Source organism: Elgaria multicarinata, chromosome 16, assembly GCF_023053635.1.
Source record: "Elgaria multicarinata webbii isolate HBS135686 ecotype San Diego chromosome 16, rElgMul1.1.pri, whole genome shotgun sequence".
In the NCBI taxonomy this organism is placed as follows: domain Eukaryota; kingdom Metazoa; phylum Chordata; class Lepidosauria; order Squamata; family Anguidae; genus Elgaria; species Elgaria multicarinata.
In genome coordinates, this window is record NC_086186.1 from 12,693,676 (window position 1) to 12,712,775 (window position 19,100).

Below are 19,100 nucleotides of genomic sequence, written 5' to 3' on the forward strand. Positions count from 1 at the left end.
ATCTTGGCCTTTTATAAAAACAGGCTTCAAAAGGAGCCACTTGCTTAGGCAGGCTGCTGACTTCGAAGGTGCCCGAGTGATTTTATCGGCAGCTGCTTTGTCTTTCCGCCTGCCAGACCTTTTGACGGCTTTATTGCGGCGTGAAGTTGCACTTTGACCTGTTGGGTTTTCCCCGCCTTGAGGATTTCATGCCAAAAAGGCAGGTCGTAAATTCATGATTGAGCACACAGAAAGGCAGGGGTTTAAGGGCTACGCGGAGCAATTTAGTCCTGTGCTTCCAGTCAGATTGGAAGGCTCCACGCTTTCCTTAATGGAAATTGATTGATTGATTGATTGATTGATTAAATTTATACACCGTCCCATAGCTGAAGCTCTCTGGGCAGTTTACACAAGTTAAAAACAGTGATCATTAAAAAAGTACACAAAATTTAAAACCATCAAAAATATAAAAACGACAGTATCCATTTAAACAACAACAGTTCTGGGTCAATTTTTTTTAAAAAAACTTAGCATATGTTGTTAAATGCTGTTAAATGCCTGGGAGAAGAGAAAAGTCTTGACCTGGCGCCGAAAAGATAACAACGTTGGCGCCAGGTGAGCCTCATTGGGTAGATTGTTCCATAATTGGGGGGGCACCACTGAAAAGGCCCTTTCCCTTGTTGCCATCCTCCAAACTTCCCCCAGAGTAGGCACTCGGAGGAGGACCTTAGATGTTGAGCACAGTGTAGGGGAAGGTTAATGTCGGGAGAGGCGTTCCATCGGGAATTGTGTTCCCAAGCCATGTAAGGCTTTATAGGTTAAAACCAGCACCTTGAATTGGGCTCGGAGTAACATGTAGACTGGATTGCAGCCAATCCAAACCCACCTTGTGAACATCCAGTAAGCAACTAGAAGATGTGCGTGCACACACACACACACAGACAAGAACATAAGAAGAGCCCTGATGCTGGATCAGACCAAGGGTCCATCTAGTCCAGCACTCTGTTCACGCAGTGGCCAACCAGCTGTCGACCAGGGACCCACAAGCAGGACACGGTGCAACAGCACCCTCCCGCCCATGTTCCCTAGCAACTGATGTACGTAGGCTTACTGCCTCTGATACTGAAAGTGGCAGATAGGTATCATGTATTCTATCGTTTATTGCTGTTCCCTGCCTCGATCAAAATGGAGAGGCAGGTAAGAAATAAAATAATAATAATAATAATAATAATAATAATAATAATAATAATTAGTAGTATTAGTATTATCAGGACTAGTAGCCATTGATAGCCTTCTCCTTATCCAATCCCCTTTCAAGCCATCCAAATTAGCGGCCATCACTGCATCTTCTGGTAGTGAGTTCCATAGTTCATCACACACACACACACACACACAGAGCTTTTATGCGGTTATCCGGAGATGTGGATATCCGGAGATGTGGACTGAGGTGTCATCAATATGCGGATGATACCCAGCTCTACCTTTCCATCAAACCCAGGTGAGGCAGTGACTGTTCTGAACCAGTACCTGGGCACGGTAATGGACTGGATGAGGGCTAACAAACTGAGACTCAATCCAGACAAGACAGAGGTACTGTTAGCGGGTGGTTCATCTGTTTGGCGAGGTGATGTTTGCCCTGTCCTGGACGGGGTTGCACTCTCCCTAAAGGATCAGGTCCGTAGTTTGGGGGTGCTCTTGGATCCAGAACTGTCACTTGAGGCACAGGTGAACTCAGGGGCAAAAAGCACCTTTTATCAGCTTAGGTTGATATACCAACTACGCCCTTATCTGGACAGAGATAGCCTAGCTACAGTTATTCATGCTCTGATAACCTCTCGTTTGGATTACTGCAATGCGTTATACGTGGGGCTGCCTTTGAAAACGGTCCGGAAGCTTCAACTGGTGAAAAACAGGGCAGCCCGTTTACTAACAGGGACTGGCCGGCAAGATCATATTACGCCAGTCCTTTTACAACTTCATTGGCTGCCAGTCCAGGACCGGGCCCGATTCAAAGTGCTGGTATTGACATTTAAAGCCTTAAATGGTTTGGGGCCAGGTTATTTGAAGGAACGCCTCCTCCCATATGTACCTGCCCGGACCTTAAGATCATCTACAGGAGCCCTTCTCCGTGAGCCCCTGCCAAAGGAAGTGAGGCAGGTGGCTACTAGGAGGAGAGCTTTCTCCGCTGTGGCACCCCGGTTGTGGAATGAGCTCCCCAGAGAGGTCCGCCTGGCGCCTACACTGTACTCCTTTCGTCGCCAGCTGAAGACCTTTTTATTCTCTCAGTATTTTAACACTTAATTTTAACCTAAATTTAAATCTTACTGTTTTAACTCTGTATTTTAATCTTACATCAATTTTGTTGCGCGGTTTTATCCTGGTTGCGCTTTTTATACTGTATTTTGCAATTGTGCTTTTAACCTGTTGGTTGTTTTATTGTGGTTTTAATTCTTGTGAACCGCCCAGAGAGCTTCGGCTATTGGGCGGTATAGAAATGTAATAAATAAATAAATAAATAAATAAATTATGCTGGGGTAAGCGTAGACTTGTTGTGGTCCAGGGGCTCCCAACCTTTGCGACGCAAATAAAATTGCACTCACCTGCCGTTCGGAGAATCCAAGCTCTTTTCCTTGTGCAATGCCTCCAGCTTGTCCAGGCTGTGCATGGGCCCTGCTTTCTCATGCATTGGTTTCACTCTGCAGACAGACAAAGGGGTGGGGGAGACAAACACAAAAGTATATACTGGTTCTCTAGGGAGCAAGAGGCCATTAGGGTGGTGTAACAGCCCCATGGATTGCAGCAACGCAGGAAAGCTGTCTTAGACCAAGTTTATTTATTTATTCATTTAAAATATTTATATCCCGCCCTACATCACTAAGATTGGCCCATCTGGCTTGGCGCTGTCTATATCAGGGGTCCTGAATCTCTTTCAGACCGAGGTCCAAATTCTATTTCAGAAAAGCTGCCTTCTTGTAGTGGGGGGGGGGGGCAGGGTCAAAGGCAAACTGGCCAAAATTAGCAGTATATTTGAGTTTAAGGGTGCCATCCTATGCATGGTTAGACAGAAGAAGTCCTAAAACTCCCAGCATTCCCTAGCCAGCACTGGGAAGTTTTAGGAGTTTTTTTCTGTCTAAACATGCGTAAACTTGCGCCCTAAAGCTCTTACCGCCGGTAGCTAAGGCTTAAGGCATTTTAGAACGGAGGAAAAACACTGTACAAAAGCCAGGAAAGCAAGGAAAGATTGCTGCTTGTGGAGAAAGGAAAGCAGGCCTGCCTTTCTCAGGAACTCTAAAAGGGTGGATTGGGATGCCAAGCCGGCTAGATTTGGCCTCCGCAGCCGAGGTTCTGCCCCTTTGCCCCAGGACCTCAGAGCAGCAGCTTGCCCGGCCCCACCTGAGACCTGCCTGGGGCTGGACGTGGAGCGTTCTGCATGCACAGGACGGGTGCCGCCACTGAGCTCAGCACCGAGATCCAAATGCAGAGAGCAACGTTCCAAATGGCTCCCGTTGGAAGCCCAAATTCTGTTCGGCTGCATAAAACCTGCAGAGAGACTCCTCCGCTGCAGAACGCACGCCGGAGAATGCTGTCTCCCCCAAAGTGCCACCCCTTGCTGAAGCGTTAGTCAAGATGCCTGGGAAATCTCTCACCTTCTGTCTGATGAAGCACAGGGGGAAAGAGGCAGGCTCATAGATTATGCAGGCAATTTCCTCCATCACCGCCACGCAGGCAAATAGAAGCAACTTTCCTCTTAGTACTGAGCTATCTCCTAACCTGCAGCAGCACTGATAAATCCATAGAAACGTGTGTGTGTGTGTGTGTGTGTGTGTGTGTGTGTGTGTGTGTGCATGTTTAGGGAAAGAATAGATTTTCTGCCAGGAAAAGCAAAGGAAACAAAGCAAATAGGAACCGCTCATTTTAGTGCGGGAGCGAGGGAGTGCATAGCCATCAAAGAAAACAAGACAAGTGGAAAGAGCAGGATAAATTGGAATATTGATACAGGACGAGGAGATAGTCTTGTTTGCGTTCACCATCTTCCAAACACATGTGCACCTTTTCTAACAGACTCCTAAACGTTTGGATGGTAACAGCAGGAAATGTTTGCCCTGAAGATTTTTCTCTCTTAGAGACACCTTAAAAGCTAATACTAAAACATGTAAAAAAAAACCCAGGTCCTTTGGCATTGTTGGCAGCACAGGCACTAGCCAATTAGTGCCTGCAACTATCACCAAGCCATGGAACATATTCATATTGCACTGGGACTGCAGAACTGAAAGGCAGCACACTTTGGCCTTATCCAGTGGGAGGATGAACGCCATCTATTAGGAAGAACATCTTAGCTAGGAGAAGACCAACCTGTCTCCATATATCAGCCGGAGAACAGGCGGCTGCAGGGAGTTTGATAGATCCTTCCCTGCCAGAAAGAATAATTACTAGAGCTTACTAGACAACAACAACAACAACAACAAAGAGAATTTCACTATCTGTAAAGAGAATTTCACCTTCCCACCAATTTGCCATTAAGGGAATAATGATGATGATAATGATGATTCCCCCTCAATGGAAGGAAATTCTGTCTTTACCTCTTACTCTCTCTCTGTGAAGATCAATTGCCCAGACAGGCTCTTGCGGACTTTACAGATTAGCGCTCCTCTGTAACAGAAGCAGGGCCCTGGACCAGACCACAGATGGAGCAGGTTTTAAAAATGAAGGACTCAAGAAGGAAATAAACACATCATAAAAGTGTTTACCCAACCATTTGTTTTCCAGCCAGCCGCCGCCGCCAATACAACGGGTACCAGTTCTGCCTGCACCACCCCTTCCAGAAATGTGATCGAACCTTGAACACCGGTTACATTTGTGTCGCTAGAGCGACGGACAGGGCCTCGGATCTCTGACACATTTGCAACAAAAGCCCCCACGGCAACAGAGAAAAAGTAACCAGAGAATGGAACAGGAAATACCTTATTTTGCATTGTTTCAGCTGGCCCAATGTGTGTGTGTGTGTGAGCAACATTACTGGAAAAGGGCCTGGCAACCAAAAGTTGCCTCAATGGTGAGGAAATATTTGGAGATGCCAACTAACTTTGGAAAACGTGTTCGGAATGGCAGAGCGATCAAACCTTGAAAGTGATATTCCCAGGGAATAGTAGCAAGTCAGGGTGGGGGAGCAGATAATGGACTAAATTAATTGGGGAAGGGGCAAGGTTCATCCTACATGTTAGATTTCTGAAAAAGGAACAGTATATTTCACATTAATGTTCGCATCCTAAATATAATCCATATTCAACGTAAAAAACCCCCAAACCTGCCAGTTTAAGACCAGAGTTAAGACTATCTCATGTTGGCTCAAACTCCACAGAGCCAGGAAATTGGAAGCTAAGGCTGATGTCTTAACTGACGTGCCCACCTGGGGGCAGTGGTGATGTCACAAATCATGCTTGCTTACAGCTTACTCTCTATGCACCCACATTTTCCTTGGTCTTTCAGAGAGGGAGGTTGGGGTGCCTGGGATCAGCAAAGATGCCCCCACAAAGTCCTGCATTGTCCTCAGATGCTTTATGATGTATCTGAGCCTTCCTGTATTGCTAGAGGAATCATCTCGTGATTTGACCCATGACTGTTTATTGCTTGTGAGCAAGCACAATTTCTGACATTGCACAACGTCATTACCCAACACAGATCGGCACGCCTGTTCCTTCCAATTTCCTGGCATGGTAGAGCTTGAGCCAACATGAAATAGCCTTAATTTGGCTCTTAAAGAAGACAGTTTTTCCATCGCTAAATTTATTTATTTATTTATTTATTACATTTTTTTATACCGCCCAATAGCTGAAGCTCTCTGGGCGGTTCACAAAAATTAAAACCATAATAAAACAACCAACAGGTTAAAAGCACAAATACAAAATACAAAATTTCCCTGGTTTTTGAAAAGGAAATTTATTCTTACAGTGTTCTGCAAAAAAAAAAAAACTAAAACAGAAACAAGACATTAACTAAGTAGATGTGTACAAGTAAATATGTCCCTGTATGTTCAGAATATCTTGCTCCTGAGTAAGCCTGCGCAGGATTCCAGCATAGCTTTTTCCTTTTCCTCCCCCTCCTCATCAGTGATTTGTCGATCAGTACGAGCAACTCGCTCAGCCTTCAACATTTTCTCACTCTTATCTCAGTTGATCATTCCCCGCTAAAACTCCACCATGGTTAGATTGCAGAAAGGAACAGTAGAATTCAAAATAGTGAAGGACTGGCATCATTCTACCTTCAGAGTGGAACTGAGCACGCCCAACTTCACTTTGCTAGCTTTCATGAGGCAGAAAAACCTTGACAACTTTTAAACCGCAGCTCAGAATTTCCCCAAACCAGGGAAAGGCACACCTCCTCAACAAGCCCAAATAGAGTACATCAGTCATTTCTCCCATAATTTAAAAGAAATATGAGATATACCAAGCCACAACTTGAATCGAAAGTAGAAATGTGTCAATTTTCATTTCTTGTTAACTTGCTGCATCTGTGGCGATTCGTTTTGCATCGGTTTGAAATTTTGCACGACTGTAGACCTCATCAGGTAGATTATGCCATGTTTAAAGTAATTAGATCTACAGGTGTTATTTTTATAAGCAGTAGGATTTAGAGGCTTAGAATGGCAGAAGCTTTTTTTTTTTTGCAACTCCCCTTAACTAAAGGGGTGCTTCTGTGCCCCTTTAACAGTGCAATGCCTTTAACAGGCCAACTCAAAAATCACAAATAATGTGGAAGCTGACAACACCCCAAGATGGAAAGTTGGACCCAGCGTGCCGGAACTTTTAAGAGCATCCAGAGATGCATTATCAACTGCTCTGAATTGTGACGCATGCTTTAGCGCTCGGAAGCACGCAAAGGGTATGTTTTACGTTGTACCAATGGAAATGTTTTTTGAACTCAAATGTTTTTAAAAATAAACATCGCCACCAAATAAATTCACAGTTCACGGGCGCCAGCACTCAGAAAAAAACACACAGAGAGAGTAGAAAAACAAAGAACGGTGTGGCACCTTAAAAGACAGGTTTGCTAGGTGGAGGTAAGATGGCTGGCATCCAAACTCCACGTCCTGCTCTTTCCCGCAGCCGTGAGCTCCTTAAGAGCTGGAAGAGGATTTCCGCTTGGCTTCGAAGTCTTCACAGTCTGGCTGTGCCAACCAGCTGCCAGGCAGGTGAGAGGTGGAATGAAACACCTGACAACTGATTTGTCAGATAAAGCATTCCTAGACATCAGGATCAGGTCTGCCCTATATATTATAATTTATACATTTTGTGTTATTTCATTTATATTCTTCTCCTCCCCCCCCCCCCCCGGTGCTCAAAGTACATGATAAAGGTGCGCCAAATTACAGAGTGTGGAGAATGTGGGTAGGTAGACATTTTTTCCCCCCTCTCATAATACTAGAACCCAATGGGGGTCATCTCATTAAGCTGATGGGTGGGAGATTTTTATTTATTTATTATTGCATTTATATCCCGCCTTTTTTCCTCCAAGGAACCCAAGGCAGTGGACATAATCCTCCTCCTCTCCATTTTATCCTCACACCAACAACCCTGTGAGGTAGGATGGGCTGAGAGCCTTGTGACTGGCCCAAAGTCACCCAGTGGGTTTCCATGGCTGAGTGGGGACTAGAACCCGGATCTCCCAACTCCCAGTCCGCCACTCTAGCCACTACACCACACTGGTTCCCAGATTCAGGACAGATAAAAGGAAAGACTTTTTTCATACAGCACAGAGTTTAACTATGAATTTTGCTACCACATGATGGAGTGATGGCGACCAACTTGGATGGCTTTAAAAGGGAGTTGGATAAATTCCTGGAACAGAAGGTTATCGATGGCTACTAATCCTGATGCCTATGTGCTACTTCCAGTCTCAGAGGCAGTAAGCCCTGTGTGCACCAGTTGCTGGGGAACATGGGTAGGAGGGTGCTGTTGCATTCATGTCCTGCTTGTGGGTTCTTGGTTGACAGCTGGTTTGCCACTGTGTGAACAGAATGCTGGACTAGACGGGCCCCTGGTCTGATGCCCTGCTGGATCAGGCTGGGCTTCAGCAAGACCTCCAGATATTCTGGATCTCTATAATATATATATATATATATATATATATATATATATATATATATATATATATAAAAGCTACAACCATGTCACATGCCTTTGGAAAGGTGTGTCCCACAGGCACACTCGGAGAGCCAAGTGTTGACTGCAAGCCCCCGGCCAGGTATAGAGTCTCTTGCAAGCCAGATTTTGCAAGGCCCTTAAAATTTTGAAATCTCATGACACTGATCAGACATTAAGAGCGGAGGGAGAAGCTGGGCTCTGTTCTGACTGAGCAGCTCATGTACCGGCTGCCGCTGCCATCCGGCTCCATACAAGAGCTCCATTCAGAGAAGAAGCTATTTCAGCCTCAGCCTGTTTCTCCCACTGCACTGCCTGCTGCCTCTTATCTCCCTGATAGCTCAGATTATCAGTTAACCAGCTCAGCAGGAGGCTTTTGGGAAAAGCTAAAGCAAACAGTGCTTGACCCAAAAGGTTATCTCATCCGACTGAAAATTCGCCCGGCCTTTGAAGATGACAACTCTCAAAGAGAGCAGGAAATCACCCAAAACAGACAAGCCATTCAAGATAAGAGAGGTGGAAGCACTAAAGGGCCCAGGAAATCAAACAATGAGGCCCAGGTGGCGCTAGAAGGAAGCGAACAGGGCGCCACAGAGCAGACATCTGGGCAGTGAGCAATTGCCATACAAGCCTCCTTAAGAATCCCGCACCTGCTCAGAGAAGCAACTTCACATTTTACCGCCAGTTATTGCTGGCCCAACAAGGGAGCTCTTCATCTGTTCCCCATGCCACTGAAGTCACATCACACATCACCTTCAGCAGCCTTCCCTGAGCTGGCACCCACCAGGTATGTTGGACTGTAACTCCCATCATCCCCAGCCAGCTGGGGATGGTGGGACTTTTAGTCCAACACATCACCAGGTGCGGGAAGGCTGACCTACAGTTTCTGAACTCACAACTCCATCCGTTTTTACGTTGCATGATGTCTTTGAGCATAACATGGACTGCCCACAGAGATTATTCTGTTCTACATTTTAGAACACAAAAACACTGCTCTGGCCAGCAGAAGCTGAAGTTCGTTCTCTCTCTCTCTCTCTCTGGGCCCATTCAGAAGGCACCTTAAACCATGGCTTTAACCACGGTGAATAAGGCTTTTTAAGCCGTGGTTTAAGGTGTCTTCTGGACACAGCCCGGCTTTCTGGCTTAACCACCATGGTTAAACCCATGGTTTAAGGTGTCTTCTGAACGGGGCCCTTATATATAAACCTTCTCCTCTTAGCTGCATCTATTCTGCCAGGAGATGGTGCAGGGCAAACACAAGAGTATCTTGGAAATGGATTCAACATGAGATAAAAGTTTGCCAAAGCTGCAGCCTCCTCTTTCCAAGACCACAAAGTTGAATCAACTCTCTCATGCTGCTCAGAATAGAAATATAATCAGGGAGATCTGGACTTCCCAGGATCTGAAATTAAAGAAAGATGAAGAAACGTATTCTCTATTTCATCAGATGCATGAAGTCTTAACCTCAAATTGGCAGATCTCTCTCTCTCTCTCTATATATATATGCTGGGTAGCCGGGGATGTGAACATTTTGGTCAGGAGGTAATTCAAATGCAGAAGTACAGACAGTGATAATTATCTTAACAGTTGCCATTGTTGCTGGGTGAGAACACAGACATCAATGCAATGGTGAGCAGATTAACATATGTAGTGTGATAAATTTAAAACAACAACAACCAAGGCCTTAGCTAGACCTAAGGTTTATCCTGGGGTCGTCCCTGCCTGCTCCCGGGATATCCTGTGTGACATTTACATGAACAGGGATGTCCCCAGGACAATCCTGGGATAAACCTTAGGTCTAGCTAAGGCCCAAATCATTTTTGTCCTTATTCAAACCAGAGGAAAGAGTTAAATCTCCTGATGAATTGTACTTCAGTAATTTCACACTAATAGTGCTTCCCAGAAGCCCAGCGCTTGTCAAGCTTACAAATGGAAGCCTGGGTCTCTATTATTTATCTTATTTTATTAAGAATGCTTTCCCAATTTAGATATCCTTTTAAAAATCACCCAAGGCAGCTAATGCAGCATCGTAAATGCATAATCACAAAAAATATATTTAAAAAATTAAACAAAACAAGGCAGCAGCTTAAAAGGATGCTGGGAGCTGTAGTACCACACATCTGGAGGGCACCATGTTGGGGAAGGCACATCTGGAATATGGGGTTACATGCTCCACAAAAGTTGCCCCCATTCCAAACCTTACAGTCGCTGTGTTTTGGATTAACTGAGATAACTGGACGGTTTTCAAAGGCAGATCCACGTACATCACACTACGATGAGCTTTGAACTTTAACTTACACAAAAAAGGAGAAGGTATTTTACACACATCCACGCCCCCTGCATGTCAGCACCTCTCCATGGCCTTCGGTGTTTTCCCACTGATGCAAGCAGGAAGTCATTCAACAGGCGCGTGGAACCAATTGTGTGAATATGGAAGATTACTTGAGCTCTTGTTCCAAGACAGCATTAATCATTTTACTTTTTTAAAAAAAGCTTCCTTCCTTCCTTCCAAGAGGGGTGGGCAGATAGCAGATCTCCCAGCATTCCCTGCCACTGGGCCATGCTCGTAGGGACTTCTGGGATTTGAAGTCAAAACATCTGGAGACCTACCTTCTACCTATTCCTGCCTTAAAAGATCCTTAATCCCCTCCTTTCAGGGCATCATAGCCCCCAGTTCCAAAACAAATCAGAACATAAAACCATCCATGTTTAAACACAGACGTATGCCATGCCATCAGTGTGCATGGTGCTTTACAGACGTCTCTGCCCCATGGAGCCTACAGTTTAAACACTGACATGGGAAAACCAGGAAGCAACATGATTGTTTCAGTTACACGTCCTTAAGCTTACTCACAGCACAGCAGCTATCCCAACCTGGCATCCTCCAGATGTGTGGGACTACAATCTCCATCATACTGGCTGGGGATGGTGGGAGTGCAGATTGGACGAAACAGCCGGTGGAGGAAGGGTTACGTCCTTCCCCTCCCTCTACACAGATACATGAACAAGGAAATTCAACTGCTCAAAAAACCGCTGGAGTATTGATATTCAGAGTTCTGTGCAACCTCTAGTTTGCCCTTGAATTGTCTGAACACAAAAACTCCCCTTGCACAGCGTACGGAAATTGTAAATGTTGCTGTATGTGTGTGACCACATCCGTTGTGAACTTAGCCATTCTATTAAAACATTCTGACTTTAAAGAGACAGAGAGAGAAGGGACAGAGACAGACAGACAGAAAGAAAGAGAAAACGGCTATTGTACATTTCCTAGCATGTGGTGTTTCAGAGGAAGCCAGTGCAGGACTGCTTATTTCAGTGTAAATGAAGGCGGCAGCGGAAGCAGCAGCACGGATCCTTGGTATGAGAAGAGGGGTAGAGGCCTTACAAGTACACACACACGCCCCTGTTTTTTCCACTGAGAAATTTTGGGGGACATGGAATTCATCCAAGGCAGCAGTGCACAACTCACAGCCCAGGGACTGAGTGCAAGCACCCCGACCTTAATTTCAGCCCCTATGGGTGGCCCTGACCCCCACACACTTCAAATTCCCTTCTCCAGAAATCCCAATACAGATCACTCTTTGTTTAGAGATGACACCAGCAATTCAAGAACAATGTGGGTCAGGGTCACTGGGGGAGAGAAGACTCCCTCCCCCAGGTATCCTCAGACAAATCCCTCTCTCTTTAGTCCCTGAGAGCCAGTGTGGTGTAGTGGCTAAAGTGTTGGACTGGGAGTTGGGCGATCCGGGTTCTAGTCCCCACTCAGCCATGGAAACCCACTGGGTGACTTTGGGCCAGTCACAGACTCTCAGCCCATCCTACCTCACAAGGTTGTTGTTGTGAGGATAAAATGGAGAGGAGGATTATGTACAATGCCTTGGGTTCCTTGGAGGAAAAATGGTGGGGATATAAATGCAATAATACATACACACGTGCATGGCCCCCAATAGAGGCTCCAGCCCCGCATCTCTTTCCCAGTGCCCCAGTTCTCTCCCACAGAGCTCTAAATGTCCAATGGAAAAGGCTTTTTTTCTCAGGTGAATTGCCATGCCAGAGACAATTTTCAAGGGGGTGTGTGTTTTGCAGCAGGGGAAGGAAGGGTTAATTCTCTCTCCCCCCTCCCCCCCCCCCAAATCTTCCCCTGCATAGGAATTAATCTTAAGAAAATTCCTTTGGCTGGGATGATTTGGGGCAGGGTGCAAATTCGTTGGAATAATTTATTTCATTTGAAACACCAAGGAATTAATTGGCTGCTTTTGGCGCCTGTGAAATTCACATAAATCTTAGTAATTATTTCTAAATGTGTATCTATAAATTTTTGCATCTTTTATGCAAATTTGTGCCCTCTGAGCCTGAGAAGCGGCACTCTGAAGTGCCTCACAACTCCCCTGGCCTTTCGCCTGGCATCAGGTACAAAACATTTCTGCACCTCTAAGCCTAAGAATGGAACAAACGCAGCCAGGATCTCAGCAATCCCACGGCAGAGTTACAGAAGGAAGAGGCTGCTATTGCTTGTCTGCACGTTTATCCCACCCACCTTCCATCTGGCTCCAGAAGATGTACCTGGTCCCCGTCCCTTCTATCTTCACAAATATCTTGCAAGGTAGGTTAGCTTAAAAGACGACAAGTAGCCCTAGATCACCCAGTAAGCCTTGGGGCCAAGCGAGATTCGAACCCAGATCTGACCCAACATCCCACCCACTTTTTAAATTTATTTATTTATTTATTTAATGCGTTTCTATACTGCCCAGTAGCCGAAACTCTCTGGGCGGTTTACAAAAATTAAAACCATAAGAAACCATTTGAAATATAAAACAAACAGTATAAAAGCATAATATAAAATACAACCAGGATAAAATCAAGCAGCTATGCAGAAATTAATACAGATTTAAAATACAAATTTAAATCTGCAAAGTTAAAATTAAATTGCTAGACTGTTAAAATGCTGAGAAAATAAAAAAGTCTTCACCTGGCGTCTAAAAGAATGTAATGGAGGTGCCAGGTGAACCTCTTTAGGGAGCTCATTCTACAGCCATGGTGCCACAGCAGAGAAGGCCCTCTTCCTGGTAGCCACCTGCCTCACTTCCTTTGGCAGCAGCTCACAGAGAAGGACCCCTGAGGATGATCTTAGGGTCCCGGCAGGTACATATGGGAGGAGGCGTTCCTTCAGATAGCCTGGCCCCAAGCCGTTTAGGGCTTTGAATGTTAATACCAGTACTTTGAATTGGGCCCAGACCTGGACTGGCAGCCATTCAAGTTGGAAAAGGACTGGCGTGATGTGGTCTAACACTACCCCGGCTTATAAACCAGCTGGGGTCTTACAAGGCTGGTCCTCCACCCCGAAATAAGAAACAAGCAAGGTAGCAATTGCTGAAAGTGAACAAGAGTGGGACGTGGGAGGCTTCATGGGTGAAGGAAGGGGAGCAAAGTTTCGGATCAGGAGCGCCAGAGACCACGTGCGTCTGGACCAGGCAACGGCAAGCGAGCGCCCGTCTTAAGCAGCCATGCTCCTGACTTGCACACCGACAAACCAGGAAGGGGAATGCACAGCAGGCTGCGCCCCAAAAGCTATTTGCAGCGTTTTCAGGTACGAAGCATGTGAGCCAGCTGACGGAGGAAAAAAAATCCAAGGTGCTACATAAGCAATAATAAAAATAGATTTCAAACCTACAGGGACAGCGACCGGTCCATCCCTTTCTCTTTCTTTCTTTCCAGCTGCTGCTCCAATTCTGGCTCACGTTTGGAGGTGGGGGTGGGGGTGTTCGTGGGCAGGACGAAGCCACCAGGCCTCCTCTCATCAGCGCCTCTCATCAGTGCGTGGTGGAATTTTAAGCGGTGCCCTCAACTGATTTTGGGGGTGGCAATATGGGGTGTAGGGGGAGGAGGCAGTCCTGAAGAGGCAGCAGGAGCCTCACGTTTTGGAGGGCCCTGCACTCTCAATGGCCCCCTCCCTCAGTGAGTCAATCTTAGCAACCCAGGAAGCTGCCTTGTACTAAGTCAGACCATGGGTCCATCTAGCCCAGTACTGTCAACACTGACTGGCAGCAGCTCCCCACGGTTTCAGGTAGGAGTTTTCCCTGCCCTACCTGGAGATGCCGGGGATTGAACCTGGGACCTTCTGCACGTAAAGCAGGTGCTCTATCACACTGAGCTACAGTCCCGTTGTCAACAGCTGCTCTTGCTCCGCCTCCTCATTCTCATCATTGCTACCGCTTGCTTTCTTGACAGGAAGAGAGCCAATGAGCAAGTCAGCAGTAGCATTCACTGCTCCTCCTTCTCCCCTCCACCATTGGCTGGGCCAGAGTGAGGGACAGGTGAACAAGCAGGTTGCCATGGTGAAACAACTCCAGGAGGCTCTGGTCAGCGGGCCCGTGCCTGACCATGGCAACCCTTGATGGCAGCCCTGCACAGTGGTGTCACTAAAGATTGGTTTGGTGGAAAGTTACTTATCTCGGAGTCTGTAGGTTCAAAAGGGGTGGCTTTGTGATTGGAAATTCAGGCCCTTTCTGGGCTTCGTTCTTGGAGAAGTTTCTTTTCTTTCAACCTCACCAGTTTGCCTTTTAAGAAATGGGTGTTTCGTTAATGGCCACACACCCCACAGAAGCCGTTTTGTGAAAGCACCCGTGACACTTTCAAACACTCCAAGTAACGAAACACCCCCAAAAGCTGAGGACCCTTCTGTCTTCACCCATCCTACCTCGCGGGTTCCAGTGAGGCAGAAATAGTGCTCCATGCGCCTGGGATGAGAGGCAGGAAATGAATACACCATATTGAACTTAGGTTGTACACCTACACACTTTGTGGAAATACAAGAAGTTGCCATGCATCAGGTCAGACTGTTTGTCCACCTTGTCCAGTATGGTCTACTGTGGTTGGCGGCAGTGATCCAGGGTCTCAGATCTTTCACAACAGCTGCTATGTGATTTTTTAAAAACTGGAGGTGCCAAGAGCTCCAGGACTGAGCTTTGATATCACTCCTTCCAAGAAAAGAAAAGAATAGAAAAGAACACTCAAGGTAAAAACAACCACCACAAAATCCAATGGTAACAAAACAAAACAAAAACGATCCATAGGAACCAGCAGGGGAAACTTTTAAACTTCTAGGAGACTGTCAATTACCTTAAGGTAGCTGTTCTTGTAGATAGGAATCTCAAAGACAGTTATCAAACAGAAATAGCTGAAGTACAATTCATCAAAAGTCTCAACTCTATTTCCTGGGCTTTGAACAAGGACACGCGTGTGTGTGTAATCACACTACCTATGTTAATCTGCTCGCCATGGCAATGACTTCTGTATTATCCCCCAAGGGCATTTTGTGAATGGCAACTGTTAAGGTAATTATCACTGTCTGCACTGCTCGTGATGAATTGGACTACAGTTGGCAAAAGCTAATGCCATGATAAATTGGTTAGTCTTCAGGGTGCCACAGGAACCTTGGCTGTTTTTTCTGCAATACACTAATACGGCAGCCCCTCTGGAAACTGACACAAACCAGACATGTAGGCAGGTTTGGGGGAATGCCAAGGTTTGCATAAGTACAAAATAACTTTAGAAAAAGAAACTGGGCAAGCCCCCCCCCCCCCGCATTGGCTGGACCCAAAAGCAGGCCAATGAGAACTGAGCATGGTCAGTGGGTAGGGTGGGGGGGGAGATGGAATGGCATCCTAGAAGAAGGCCTGGTTGGAGCCCTGAAGAGGAGCACTGCAGACTGCAACATTTTGTTACAGGTCCCACCTATAACAACTGTACAGTTCTGAAGAGCTTGGTTCTGTAAACATTGCAGAAGAGATCAGACGTAGTAGGGACTGCACGCACACACACACCCCAGATCTAGAAAGACGGCACCACGGAGCAAGCAGCCATCTTATCAAAGAGAAGGAGAAAGAGCGTCAGGTGGGCAGCAGCACCTAAAGAACAGGGGGATTCCTGTACTTATCGGCATGAGCCAATGCAGCCGGGCAACCTTCCATTGAAGAAGCCATCAAGGTAATGCACTTCCTCAATGGGTCTACCTTCTGGCCACCGTTGTCACCAAAAACCACCAAAACACTGGTACTGGAAAGAGTAAAACTCTGGCGTTCAATGAAGTAAATAAATGGTTTTAATAGTTTTCTTTCAAAAATAATTCAAAAATTAAAGGAAAAGGAAAGGAACCTCTCGTACAAGCACTGAGTCATTACTGACTCTTGGAGGGACACCAGCTTTCGCTGATGTTTTCTTGGCAGGCCTTATAGCAGGGTGGTTTGCCGTTGCCTTCCCCGGCCGTTATTACCCTTCCCCCAGCTAGCTGGGTACTCATTTTACTGACTTCGGGAGGATGGAAGGCTGAGTCGACCCGAGCTGGCTGCCTGAAACCAGCTTCCGCTGGGATTGAACTCAGGCTGTGGGGAGAGTTTCAGCTGCAGAAACTGCTGCTTTACCGCTCTGTGCCACACGAAATTGTGTACTGGGAGCTCAACCTTTCGGACCCGAAGTGGTCCTTCCTCAGGAGTTAGAAGTTAATACATCGAGGTATTAAAAAGCTGCACATATTCAGTATTTTCACAATACATTAAAAATATATATCAACGTATCTTGAAAAAACTGGAAGAACACCCGTTGTTTGATGATTTACACAACAATATAGACCTGCCCTCATAGTTTTCATACCGAAATGAACTTTGAATATTATGCACATTGTGTGTATGGAGTTGTATATCATTTAAACATCATGCATTTATAACATGATTGAAAGCTATCAAGTCCTTCAGACCTGGAATTTCTCCAAATGGTTTTAATAGTTCTATGTAAATTCTTAACGCCTTCTTTTTTTCTGTTTAAAAAAGTTTATGCTGCAAGTCTTACACATTAGATGTCAATACTGTTCTTAAGCATTGTTAAAATCTACACTGACCTGTGTACGGGGATTAAAGCCATTTGGAGAAATTCCAGGTCTGAAGGACTTGATAGCTTTCAATCATGTTATAAATGCATAATGTTTAAATGATATACAACTCTATATAATGTTTAAATGATATACAACTCTATATAATGTTTAAATGATAGACAACTCCATACACACAATGTGCATAATGTTCAAAGTTAATTTCAGAATGAAAACTAGGGCAGGTCTATATTGTTGTATAAATCATCAAACAACGGGTGTTCGTTTTTTCAAAATACATTTTTTGTTGTTTATTCGTTCAGTCGCTTCCGACTCTTCGTGACTTCATGGACCAGCCCACGCCAGAGCTTTCTGTCGGCTGTCGCCACCCCTAACTCCCCCAAGGTCAAGTCTGTCACCTCCAGAATATCATCCATCCATCTTGCCCTTGGTCGGCCCTTCTTCCTTTTGCCTTCCACTTTCCCTAGCACCAGCCTCTTCTGTCTTCTCATTATGTGGCCAAAGTACTTTAGTTTTGCCTTTAATACCATTCTGTCAAGTGAGCAGTCCGGCTTTATTTCCTGGAGTATGGACTGGTTTGATCTTCTTGCAGTCCAAGGCACTCTCAGAATTTTCCTCCAACACCACAGTTCAAAAGCATCTATCTTCCTTCGCTCAGCTTTCCTTATGGTTCAGCTCTCGCAGCCATAGGTTACTACGGGGAATACCATTGCTTTAACTATGCGGACCTTTGTTGTCAGTGTGGTGTCTCTGCTCTCCATAGCTGAAGCTCTCTCCATAACGTTGATATGTATTGTGAAAAATTGAATATGTGCAGCTTTCTAATACCTTGATGTATTGACTTCTAGCTCCTGAGGAAGGACCACTTTGGGTCCGAAACGTTGAGCTCCCAATACACAATTTTTACTATTGTTTTAATCTTTGGATTATTTTTGAAAGAAAACTATTAAAACCATTTATTTACTTCATCGAATGCCAGAGTTTTACTCTCTTTCCAGTACCACCATTGTCGCCAGACGCTCTTGTTCCTCCTCGTCTTTCTCAACATGGATCCCGCTTGCTTGCTTGGCAGGTAGAGTGCCAGGGAGCCAGGAGGCCACAGCATCGCCATTGTCTGGGCCAGAGGTAGGTGAACAAGTAGGTTGCAATGGTGAACAGCAGGAGCAACTTGCAGGGGGCACATCAGTGGGTCCCTGCTGGGGAGGGGGCGCTTAGTATGTCCCCGCCTTTCCTACTCTGGATGGCAGCCCTGAACTTGATGGCCGCCATCCCATTGTTTGAGTGACTCCAACTGGTTTTCCTCTTCTCGCTCCTCTCCCCCAGCCTCCTTCGTCCCTAGAGCTGCTGGCCTGTGCCTCTGCCACTCGCAATGGCTGCTGGTGCCCACCTCCGTCCAGTACGCGTGTGGGGCAGGCAGCGGCACGCAACCCGTGACAGGCAGTAAAAAAATGCACTTCAGCAAGTTTCAGCACCTGGGCCAGCAAGTTACGGATTATTTACTTAGCACAGTAAGATGATGCCTTCCTCTCTGCCGGCCTCTAGGGATGTGTGGTTGTGGCTGTTCTTGAGAAAAAGGACGCAGCACTGATTCCAGGCCAGGGCAGTGGGATGCAGGATATTCGCGGACAAAGGACACGATTGACACGGCGTGGGTTTATATGAGAGAGAAAGAGAGAGAAGGTCAAGCAGCTTTTGAGCTCAAGCGCAGAGCTGTTTTCTTGGAAATCTCAGAGCTATTTCTGGGTCAGCTTTGTTGCTACTTTTAGCCGCTCTCAGGGCCGTCGCAGTACGCGGGGGTTCGGCTCATCCTGCAAGCAGAAAGACTTGGACGTCTTGATCCATTTCACCCAGGATGCGGTCCAAATCAAAAGAACAGCACTTTTGAGGCTCAAGGGAGAGGGAAGGGGAGCAGAAGGCTGCAGGTGTCCTCCAGAGGTTTTGAGCTTGAAATCCCCTGCCTCATCCCTAACCATTGGCCATGCCGAGTGGGGGCTGATGGGAGTTGTAGTCCCAAAACATTTGGAGAGTGCCAGGTTAGGGAAGGCTGCCTTAAGCAAGTTGTTGAAGCTATGGTTAGCAAGGACAAGCCAGCTTCAAAC

At 46.0% G+C, this 19,100-nt stretch overlaps 1 protein-coding gene across 1 annotated transcript in view; it reads right to left on the reverse strand.

Annotated features, from left to right (window-relative positions):
- Positions 1-19,100, reverse strand: part of GRAMD2A (GRAM domain containing 2A) — a 56,040-nt gene that overhangs the window by 21,268 nt on the left and 15,672 nt on the right. Inside the window, exon 2 of the mRNA XM_063142430.1 lies at positions 2,580-2,675. Within this exon, the coding sequence (XP_062998500.1) occupies positions 2,580-2,665 (86 nt within the window). The 5' untranslated portion in view covers positions 2,666-2,675. The remainder of the gene's footprint in view (positions 1-2,579; positions 2,676-19,100) is intronic.